This window comes from Sminthopsis crassicaudata, chromosome 3 (assembly GCF_048593235.1).
Source record: "Sminthopsis crassicaudata isolate SCR6 chromosome 3, ASM4859323v1, whole genome shotgun sequence".
Taxonomy (NCBI): domain Eukaryota; kingdom Metazoa; phylum Chordata; class Mammalia; order Dasyuromorphia; family Dasyuridae; genus Sminthopsis; species Sminthopsis crassicaudata.
In genome coordinates this window covers 77,321,453-77,333,609 of record NC_133619.1, presented here as the reverse complement: position 1 = coordinate 77,333,609, position 12,157 = coordinate 77,321,453, and the positions used below count along the sequence as shown (strand labels likewise).

At 34.8% G+C, this 12,157-nt stretch overlaps 1 protein-coding gene across 1 annotated transcript in view; it reads right to left on the bottom strand.

The window, feature by feature from the left end:
• Nucleotides 1-163: 163 nt before the first annotated feature.
• NDUFS1 (NADH:ubiquinone oxidoreductase core subunit S1) overlaps nt 164-12,157 on the bottom strand; it is a 29,482-nt gene continuing 17,488 nt past the window's right edge. Inside the window, 11 exon segments of the mRNA XM_074298947.1 lie at nt 164-585; nt 1,285-1,357; nt 1,458-1,592; nt 2,800-2,975; nt 4,923-5,077; nt 8,491-8,651; nt 8,989-9,118; nt 9,698-9,826; nt 10,215-10,360; nt 10,658-10,772; nt 11,582-11,716. Coding sequence (XP_074155048.1) covers nt 494-585; nt 1,285-1,357; nt 1,458-1,592; nt 2,800-2,975; nt 4,923-5,077; nt 8,491-8,651; nt 8,989-9,118; nt 9,698-9,826; nt 10,215-10,360; nt 10,658-10,772; nt 11,582-11,716 — 1,447 coding nt within the window. The 3' untranslated portion in view covers nt 164-493.

Here is a 12,157-nt window from a genome sequence, read left to right as displayed (position 1 = left end):
TCCTGAATTCAAGGCTGGTGCTCTATCCACTGCGCCACCTAGCTGCCCATGATATAGAGTTCTTAGCCCTAGAAAGAGAAAATTTTAAACCTCTGCCCCCACATTTTAACTCTGTATTAAATCTAACTGACACATGAAGATAAAACAAAAACTTCACTTCTCGTTTTCAGGATTTTCTTTGTATTTGCTTTTACAAAGACTTCTTATTGAATCTTTGCTCTCACACAAAAGAATATCCATATTTGTATTTAATAAACTATGCAATTAACAACATTTGTACACAACCAAACATTTCAAATGCATAAATGTTTCTCGATACAGTAAGTTCTTTGTTGAATATAATTTCCAAGTACTGGTGTATACAACCTTAAATATTACATTATTCAAACTGTTTTTATAGAGTGATGAACCTCTATGGGATCATCACAACATAATTTTGTCTTTGTTAGCTATTTGCAGCAAAACTGGGTTTCCATTCATTGTGTGTGATGTTTCAGCATATGGATGGCTCCTCTACTGCATGAGCACCCTCAGTTACAGCTTTCACACACTTGGCCATTGTCTGTGATGCTCTGCTAATAGAATCTGTGAAAATATACAGAAAAGGCTTTATTTATTTGTAAATAAAAGGCATAAGGTACAGTCAGTCTTAAGACAAAATCAAAGAAGGATCAATGTAATATGATGACACTCAGAGGTTATAATATTAGCCAATATATTTTTAAAGATATGGAGTTTATTTTATTTAAAGTAAATTATAAAATAAAATATATTATTCTACTTTAAACAGCTTGTATTACACCATGAGTTCTTATAAATACTTTCATATGCTGCCAGGTAGATGATCAATCACAATGACCCAATACTATTATCTTTATCCTAGTTATCTAATCTACTACTTTAATGTTTTGACCTTTAATATATTTAAAAATCTTACTCAATAGAGAGCATGACAAATTTAGTTTTCAGTTTACAAATATGGGAAGACAGAAAAAAAAATAGGATATGTTACTGCAGGGATTTTGTATCAACTTCAGAGACCTAAATAAGGGTGATCATCATGGGGACAGAGCAGTTTCTTGAAATAACCTCTGGAAATGCTTAAAGTAAAAGCTATATAGATTTGGCCAGGATATTTACTTCTGAAATGAAGTAAATATATATGAATCATTTATGAAATAGGCAGAAATTCTGGTGGGTTTTTCTAGAAGTAACTGCTACCAATAGCTCTACTGATCAATTAAAAGGTAGAAAAGGAAAATGAAAGTGTCTGCAAGGACATACCTGTCATATAGAAGTCTTTTATTGTAAGCTGAGGTGGAACAAGAGGATGAGCAAGGAGCTTTTCATTCACTAGCTGCAAAAAAAGATGAGAATAGTAGAAAAATATAGTATCATTACACAAACTCATGTGTGCCTTAAAACAAACAAAAAACAACAAACCAAGCATTTCTCACCTTTGCCAGTTCACTTGCTTCTTGGAAATAATTAGCCCCCTCTACATTATCATAACGAACCAGGTTGGGGGAAACTTCCTCCAATCTATTCCTCACTTGATCCAGTGTATCATAAGGAAGGGTCATACCTGCTATCTAGAGACCATCCAAACAGAAATAAAAGTGCAATTATAATGTTGGAAAAAGTGAAATGATTTTTAATTTTAGTTAACATAAAATAGTAATACTATTACAAGTTACAATTTATGCCCAATAGTGGATGACTTTTTAGACATTAGTTTGGAACACAAGAGAATTATCAGAACCATAATCTCCATTGATACTGCTTAAATTTTTATAGAATTTGTGCTAACACTTTCCCAAAAGTAACACTGTGAAACAGATATTGAAATTATCAGACTTATTTTCAGATGAGGAAACTAAAGTTCAGAAAAGTTGAATGATTTGCCCACTAAAACATGGTTATTCAATGGCAGAGGAAGGCCAAATATTTTGACTCCAGGATCAGGCGCTCTTCATTTTATTTCCCTGTTTTTTTCAGTTGATTGTTTTGCCTTAAATGTAACGAACACAGATAACATACCCTTAAGAGTGAACTCATTTAGAAATGAAGTGATAATTGGAGAGGCAGGAAAGGCAACATGTATGGAATGTTGTGTGTGTTTTCTGACACAGTTGACGTATTGGTTGATTTTGTTCAACATTTTTGGAAGAATGGGGAACTCTTTCTAGAAAGCTCACAGATTGGATAGGAAGGGTTTATATTAAAAAATGACTGATACCAAAAACAAATGGCACAACACTTTTTAAAAGGAAATTAAAGTTAAATTTGAACAAACATCTGCTCACCTGGTGATTAATCAAAACCTATAATAATCATGTAGAAATTAAAAATTTCTGTTTTGCTATAGGTATATTTTCATAAAAAATTGCAGACACACTAACATTTTGCTGTCTTTGAAAAATCTCAATAGTGCTATGTATATCTTTTAACAAAAGGTAAAGAAAAATGAATGATAACACCAATTGGGGGTGGGGGTGGGGGTGGTTCATGGTGAATCTGGACTTTCATCTTTGACTTCTTTAAAAACCCTTCCAGTGGGGACAGCTAGGTGGCGCAGTGGATAGAGCACCAACCCTGAATTCAGGAGGACCAGAGTTCAAATCTGATCTCAGACACTTTGCACTTCCTAGCTGTGTGACCCTGGGCAAGTCACTTAACCCCAGCCTCAGGGGAAAAAGACAAAACAAAACAAAACAAAAAAACAAAAAACCCTTCCAGTGTGATGCACAATAATGGCTAGAGCTCTGTGCAGCAGGCTCCTTTTGAAATGTCTCCTACCTCAGAGAGCGCTCGGATGATCTTCCAGTCTTCTCTGGCCATGCCGGGGGGTGTTACTGCTACTTTAGTTTGCTGAGCTCGGCCCTCTGTGTTGACGTAAGTAGCAGATTTCTCTGTGTAAGCTGCTCCTGGGAGGATAACATCAGCTATGGGAGCTCCCACATCACCATGATGTCCTGACAAAAAAGATTAAACAGAAAACAGGTTTAAATACAAAATTACTTTGATACAAAAAAAAAAATTGAGTACTGCCTACTAAATTTCATTCTGAATAATTTTCATTCTAAAAAGATCACTCCTTAGTCACAGGTTAAAAAGCCTACTCATTTATAGAGGTTTCAATTGCACAAGGGACTTCTGAGGCAGAGAGAATTCAGAATTCAATGAGAACTAAGAGAGCCTCTAATCCAACTCCCTTCTTTTCCAAACGAGAAATGTAAAGCCCAAAGAAGTGACTTTACAAAGGTAAAATGACAGTGGGATGAGATTTGAACCCAGAAGCCCAGAAAAGTTAAATGACACAAGTTACCCGAGAGCAGAGAATGGATTTGGAACCCCAGTTTTCTGACATCAAATCCTTCTATTACATAAAATAGACAGAGACTGCACCAGTCTCCAGTCTGAAGGAGGACTTCAGGACACTCCAGGCCCCTCATGCCCCCTGGTCTCCTCCACACCAGGGGCCAGCTCCTGGTTATCTGCCTCCCTGTGGGTCTGTGGGCTCAGGCAACTAGCCAAATGGTTCTCAACACCACAAAAACTACAGAAATGGCAGGCCCCTAAGGCACTGGCCTCTTTTCCTTGCTAATACAAGTTTAGATAACACCATCTTATTTAAACCTTGTATTTCCCTCAGCACAGTGTTCTGAACACAGTAGATAGTTTATATTTTTTTGAATGAACAAATGGAAATAGGATACAGCTTAAAGTGTGCTGTAGGTAAAAGCCAGATTCATCTGCAACCCAAGTACAGTGATTCTCTGGTTCAGAATCTTCGGAGTTGAAGGAGCTTTAGAAAGGATCGAGCCTCAGCCTTAGCCAACGTATGAATTCCTTCCATAAGGGTCTGTCTTGAAAACTTACTGAACAGAAACATGCTAAGCAGAATGAGTATAATTAAATTTTAAGAAATGGGTGGAATGAAATGAAAAAGTCCCTCCTTTCTCTTCTTGCTTAGTGCATAAAATATCAGTGAAAAATGATCAAGAAGGATAAAAGTAGCTGTTGGACTACAAAAGGACAAACTTGTAAATGTCCCTCCAAGAATCCAGGCAACCTAAAAATTATCCTAGTTCTCCCTCTCCTTCAATTCACAGGCAACAGGATTCCATTAGTTTACTGAGACAAAGAATGATGTGATAAAAACTGTTTTTTGGAAAATCACTTTAGCCATCTGTGGCACTGAGAGAAAGTTTAGGCAACAAGGTGGTCATGGGAGAAGAAAAGTGAGCAGATAGAAAAGAGGAAGAATCAATAAAATCTGACAGTTGATTGAATTGGAAGGGTTGAGGGAGAGTTGCATGGGAATGAAATTAACAAAAACAGATTAACCAAAGCCATTTTTAGTTAAAAAAAAAAAAAAAAAAAAAGAGAGAGAAGAAGAAAGCCTTAAAAAATTAGTTAATATGCTGGAGCACCATAGTGAAGTTATGAATATTTCAAGACTCATAACTCATAACATTAAAATATCATATAGAAGATTCCCCAAATAGCTCTTGATACTAAAAGCTGACAGTTTAAGGAGAAAGGCTAGATTAACATAATTTCCTTTTAGCATTTTTTGTCAAGATGATATTGTCTACACTTTATTCTTACATTATATATTTCTCTGATATTTGCACACGAGGAACTTTACATATAAATATCATAGTTTCCCTTGGTGATTTGAAGTGATTAATTACTCTTACTTCAAAACTACTAATAGTAAATTTCATAAAATTAAAATTTATAATTAGGTCCAACTCCCCAATATTCAAGTAGACTATATTTAATTCACTATCACAGAACAAGCAATTTTAAGTCAATAGGATAAAAGGTGATAAATTTTAAGAGGAACTTAAACTGACTGTATTGTTCCCTCCCATTCCTATTCAGTTTCAATATATATGACTAATGCTACTTACCTTGGTAGACAATGAAGCAATCCTTTGGCAAATCTTGACGGGTAACGCAACCGCCATCTGCTCCCAGAAGGAACAACATTTTGGGAGGGTTCTTCCGAATTGCCTCCACTCCAGGTTTAAAACCAAGGTCCAAAGCAGCTACCTGGCTTGCCACCCTGTGGTGTATCAATAAACCTTGATATTAAAATGTTTTGCAGAAAATACCTAGTTTCATTTCCATTGACTGCTCTTTTGCAATCCTGTGAAGAATCAGGTGGTGATCTGCTGCCCTCAGGACACAATTTTTTCCACAGCACAATATTTGCCAAAGGAAATATTAGCTAAAGATCTTTAACTACAATATTCTCTTTTGGTGTTCTCATGTACCACAGCAAGAAGTCATGCATTCTAAATATGCTTTCATGCTGTTGAAATTAGACATTTTAGAGAGAGAGGACTAATTTCACTGCCGTATGCAGCGGAGGAAACTGAACCTCTAAGAAGTGAAGGGACCTTTCCCAGAAGATAATACTATCAGTATCAGAGGCACAACTCGAGCCTGGGCCTCCAGATATCCTGAGAGCAGTTCCTTTCTACTAATACACATTTCTGTCAACTTTTTACTATATGACATAGCATCTCCACTGCTCCTACCAAGATGACCATATATATATATCTATTGGTAGGGTGTGGGAGGTAAAAAGAGAAGAGGGGAAAACCAGACCTGAACCCACGCTTTTCCGACTCCAAGATAGGCTCTCTAACTACTATGTCACAACATTTCTACTTTATACTCTCTTTAAAGAATAGTTATCCTTTTGTGCTAAAATTAAAAGCTAGACTTTTAAAAAACTCACAAATGTAAGTCAGTAACAAAATGTTGAAGAGAGAATTTACACTGCTAACAATAATGTGGAAAATTTTTTTTTTTAAATAGAAAATACTGCTGTCCTATCTTGCTGCTTCTCTGATACCTAGAAGTCTCTGACAAAATGTCCCTCCCCAAACATTACAATGCTTCAATTTCTTCTCCTTTAAATCCTTTGCAATCCAGTTTCCAACTCCATCATTCAATTGAGACTACTCTCCCCAAAGAGCTCTCCTCTGTCTAGGTCCGCAGGCCCGTTCTCTCCATCCATGTCATGTTCCACTCTGAGTGTACCTGGTGATCTTCCCTGTTCCTCGGGGCTCAATAATTTCTGACTGGTCCAGCATCACTGACTCTGGACTTCCTGGATACATTCCAAACTCACCATGCCTAAACTCTCCCCAGAATCTAGACCACATCAGTGCTCACTTTCTTCCCTCCCCTCCCCTAGCTAACCCACTAACAAATCTTAGATCTCCCTCGACATCTCTGCTCTCTCCATTCCCAGTCATGACCCTATTTCAGGCCCTTATCTGCTCTTACCTGATCTTAACTGTGTTCTCTGCCTCAACTTTCTCTCAGGTCTAATCCACCCTTCACTCAGATGCTGGGGATTTCCCTGGGGCAAATATGACCAGGTCATTCCCCTTCTACCACTCCTGGCTCTTGTTACCTCTGGGATTATAAATGAAGTCCTTTGGCATGAAAAACTCTCCACAACCAGCCTCTTTCTACCTTTCTTCTCAGCTTGTTATTGACTTGCTGTTCCTTATCCATAATACTACATCCTCCACCTCTGTCCCTTTGCTCTGGCTTTCCCCACTGGAATGCTCTCTATTATTAAAACATAATCTTCTAAAGGGCAGGGAATTGTTTTAATTTTTTTTTTTTTTGTTTCTTCAGTGTTTAATACAGTGTTTGTTGGCTTAAAAAAAGCTTAATAAATGCCTTACTGATTGCTTCCATATTTCATAAATGATTAAGTTTTTGATATAGCAAATATAGCAGTAATTATGCAAAACAGCAGTACTTTCTAAGTTTGAAGTAATCTATAGTTCCTTGTGTATTTCTGAAGTCCTTTACAAGACTAAGTTCCTAGAAGGCACAGAATATATTTAATTTATCTTTATTCCCTCACAACACCTAGTATAGTATACTTTATACAGGTATCTAGTAAATATTTGTTGTTTAAATTAAACTCAATCTTCTAATCTGTTGAATAGAAAAGTGAGTAGCCTTAGTTTTCTGCAAACTTTAATGTAGTATTAAGAATTAGTTTGTAGGGGCAACTAGGTGGCGTAGTGGATAGAGCACCAGCCCTGAAGTCAGGAGGACCTAAGTTCAAATCATCTCAGACACTTAACACTTTCTAGCTGTGTGACCCTGGGAAAGTCACTTGACCCCAAATGCCTCAGCACAACAACAACAAATAGAATTAGATTGTAGAAATTATTTTTTCTCATCTTTGGTTGATATACACAGTCCTATATGGTGTTTCATAACTGAATGTGTGAGTCATGAAATTATGACTCATTATCAGCAAATATTTGATTTGTATATCTAATTTATATACTTATGGTCATGCAAAGGTTTCTTGGATGAAAAGGGCATAAGTGGAAAAAAGTTTAAGAAGTCCTCATATAATGATGTTAATGAAAAGAAACAGATTTTAAGTGATCATGATAAGTTTCTGTTAACCTAAGGTACATTATTATTATTATTATTTTTGAAATAAGTGATACTTGAATATAAAACAAATCCAAAAGGGAACTAAAGCACTTATATAATCTGTTTTGTTAACCCTGATTTGTATAATTAAGTCTTCTTACATCCAGGACCACTTACACTATGTGATGTGCTACGGATTGAATTACTGTGTTCTAGTACCTAATAAAGGGAAACCAAGAACAGAAATTTTAGTTCTGAATTCCCTCTGCCTATGAAGCTAGCTGGTTTTCTGCCTTAAACATAACTGGAGGGAACAGGAGAGAGCATAACTCTCAACTCTTCTTGTCTTCAATAAATGTTTTGCTCTATAATGACCTCTCCTCCTTTTTTCTTGAGCAGAAATAAAGAATATTGACATCAAGTCAAACAAATGATCAAAGCTTTGTGCCCTTTTTCTGGCTCCACTGCTTTCAAAACTTTTACAAATCAACACATATTTCTTTTGCCTTTCACTGCTCCAAGTTTTAGTTAATAGTTTATGCTCTTAGGGCTGAAGTATAAACAATAAAAAAAGTACAATATTTGCAGAGTCCTAAAAATGTGAAGACAGGGAAACCAGCAAAGATAAAAACTTTTCTTCACTTTACATAGAATATTTCACACTTAAAGGAGGGTCAGTGGAAATGCCAAGGCATTTTTTCATGACTATTTTAAGGAATGCAAGAATTGGCCCACAAACATTTCACAACCTCTATCTTACAAAGAAACAAATGTATTCTGATTCTTCTCATTTCTTCAATTCAGGAAATGCCCATTATACAACTGCACAGAGATTAAGCTGACTTAATTACTTAAAAGACTTTCCTCATAAATACTGCCAATTAAAATACTTTTTTTTCCCCTTTCCCATAGAATCCACTAGAATAACTATTGTTTCATTAAAGTGCTGAGCTAATATTCAAACTCTACCTAAAGCTAAGAAGAGGATACTACACACAGTACATAAAACCAAAGGCATTAAAATCAGAATATGGATAAAATTTTTCAACAAACCTATGAAGGATATTCATAATTTTCCAATCATCACCAACATTTCTCTCCATCCTGATGTTCTGTGCAAGGGTAGAAACAGCTGCCAAAATTGCACCTCCATCACTTCGTTGGAGTGCCGAGCTGCCTAATACTATAATTGGCTTTTTGGCCTCTTTCAAGACCTGTGCAAAAGAAACATAATGAAAATAGTGATTTCAAAGGCAAGAAACACCTTTAACATGTGCAGGCATACATATTCATACATGCACGTGTGCAAAGATACCTCCTGTCCCCCAAGGATAAGAAATATTAAGAAATCACCTATTTAAAAAACTAACCAAAATTTGCATTTGCAACAAGATGCTCTAATAATTTAGATGTAAATAAAAAAACATACTACTTACTAGCTAATGCAGTACTATAGAGATGTCTTGCTTTATGGTCTTAACCAATATAGTGTGACAGCCTACTAAGGCAATATTGTGTAAAGTCTGAATAAATGTATTACTATAAGAGAACCTGGCTGAATGGATGGCTTCTTGAAGCAATTTCTTGAAGGACATTTGGAGAATCTCCCAGATGATCATAGCTGTATGTCAGATCAACTTTTGTGCCTATAAGGGCCACCTTTAAGTCATTATGAAGCCAGCTGGAATAACAAAGACAATAAATCACAATAAAGTTTCAATTTTGAGTGAAGTACTTAAAACTTTTTGTTATTGCTAGTCCAATCAAGATACAAAAAAATAGCACATTTATTTAGAAAAACAAAATACCTAAATTTGTAATTAACCCAAACTATTTAATATATCAACCAAATGGAAGCATAAATACTGTTCAAGAGAGAACCAGGAATAAGTTTAAAAAAAAAAAAAACTCATGTTTTACTCTAATTTTCCCTGTCTATACCCTCTTATCCCTCTTCTACTCTTCATAGAGATGATCTATGTACACTTCCAGCAAATAAACTGTTGCTCTTTTCAAATGCAGTAGAAGACTGACAGAAGTTTCAAAATATATAAGAAGTGGTAGAAAAACCTTCCAGGGTATGATTACCTTTACAAATCCAAATATGTAATTTGTTTTACCTTTTATATTTCTATTTCATATTATATTCTTTTAAACACCAGGAATGAGACATACATGATTTAAGCAAATCACAAAAACAGGTGCGTGAAGAAATATGAATCATTATCTTATAGAAACTTACATCTCTGGAAATACCAACCTCTTCCGAAGTCTGGCATTAAACAATGGTGCCTCAAAACGTGGATTTGTACCAACCAAAAGGACAACATCTGCCTCCTCTACACCAGCAATTGTTGTATTAAGTAGGTAATTAGAGCGTAAATCTGTGCTAGAAACACAATATAAATATAAAGTTATAGAAACTAAACTGGTAAAATGATAGGAAGGGAATTTGTGACTGATTAAAACCATCAATTAAAAAAAAAATCTAATCAATTGCACTGCTTGTGAAGAAGCTATGTAGTATTCTCCCAATTACATTAGTCTTGAACAAGTATTGCATCCACCTAGAGCAATTTCCTACACTTCTATATTTTGGTCTTTGTCAAGGATGGCATGGCATAGGATAACATATGAACATATATTTTTGAATATTTTTCTTGGACTTTCAAATTTAAATGTTTTGGGAGTTATGTTATATAGTATTCACACCTAAAATAGAGAAAAGATTCTACATGAGACCTTTTAAAAAACATCTAGTTTATAAGTTGGCTCACCCAGCTCCTGCAGTGGGGAAGACTTCTTCTGTACACAAGGAGTCAGAGTCTACTCTATTAAGTAAGTCTTTAATAGATATGAGGGCTTCTGCATCCACCAAACCTCCTGCAATTGCTGCCACATTCTTGCCCTGAACTGTCTGTAACTAAAAATAGGAGAGAATAATATCAATGAATCAGCACTGTGTCTATGATAACAGATTACATAAAAACAGAGAATACAACCATTACCCAAAATAGAAAAAAAAAGTTGACCAAACTTCTGCTTTTTAGGGCTAATAAATTACAAATTCAACACATAGCATGGCAGAAAGTCTTTAGTGCTACTCTGTAAAATTGCACAGCCTTGCCTATCAGAAACTAATGTTGGGAGAAGCAGGGAAACAATTCTAGTGTGGGTCCTTTTTGAAAATTTAGTTACCAGAGTATTTTAAGCTCCTTACCCTTCCAGCTACACGAGAGAGTGCATCCTCCCATGAAGTGTAAGTTAAAAGCCCATTTGAATTTCTGACCATTGGCTCAGTAAGTCGTTGCCGTTTTAATCCATCATAGGAAAACCTGGACAACAGACATGATACTATTTGTAGGATTTTCCTAAAAAATCAACTATAACTTTCAAATTATACAATTTCATATTAGAAAAGCAACAAAAGTACTACATTGGTTAAAGTGTCCAAAGCAATTACAATGTAGTCCATTTTTGGGAAACAATGGATTAACAAACAACAGAAAATCTGTTACTAAAACATTACATTAAAATTCAAACTAAAATTTGGTGTTTTCCAAAAAGTTCAATCAGTTCTGAAAATATACACTTAAGAAATCAGCTGCTAAATTGCAGACAAATTTTGTGAGTGTGAACATGGATCATTTTTGCCTGAAAATAATTTTCCTCTATTATCATTAATTTGACAAATATCAGCATGCATGAAGATTTTCATATACAAAGAATACAAAAAAGGATTACACATAAAATCAACAATTGTTACTATGTTAACATGGAAATTTCAACAATGTCCTATTTTTCTGTGATTATTTTTACTTACAAATATTTAAGTTTAGTACCTCTGTTTAATCAATATTACATAGTATGAAATATAATCACATATATTCCCAATATAGAAAAACTTCAGATTAAGTTAGTTCTCCTTAACTATTAAAAAAAAATAAAAAAAACAAAAAAACTAGAAATAGTATTTTTTGGTCTGCTAACCATCTAGTTCCTATTCAGTAGCCTACATAGGCAATAATATAGCAGACAGAGAATGGCAATCAAAAGCCACCCTTTAACTGTTTTGCTTAAAGGTGTATGTTTAAAGTATTCACAATAGCAGAGATAAGAAAAATTGGTGTACTTGTATATCTACCTAGTTTTATCAGAGATCCATTCTTCATTGATATCTTCATGCATCTTTGGCAAAATCCTCATCACCTCTCCTGTCCTTGTGCTGACTACAATGTTACTTCCAACTGCATCCATAACATCAATAGATTCTGTCTTTCTGAGAAAGGAGAAAGAAGGTCATATAAATTTATGTTGATTCCAATAAAGAAAAGTGATTTTGAAATTCAAAAATTAGCTTCAAACCTTAAAAAAACTGATGTTTCTACTCAATTTCTGACTTTCTAATAATCAAATAAAGATTTAAAAGGAGTAATTTTTAAAAATCTACCTAAAATTTGAGACAATTTCAATTAAAATCAGCTTTGTAAATGACTTGCCACTAGAAAACGATGAATACCAAAAAAAAAAAAAAAAAAAAAAAAAAGAGAGAGAGAGAGAGAGAGAAAGAGAGAGAGAGAGAGAGAGAGAAAATAAAACCCTTTCATTTAAATTTATTACCCGTGCTTAAGCTTTCTGGTCTTTCCAAGCCCCTTATATGAATATAATATTCATAGGCTAAATATTATCACAGAATGCAATGTAGTCATTGTCTTGAATT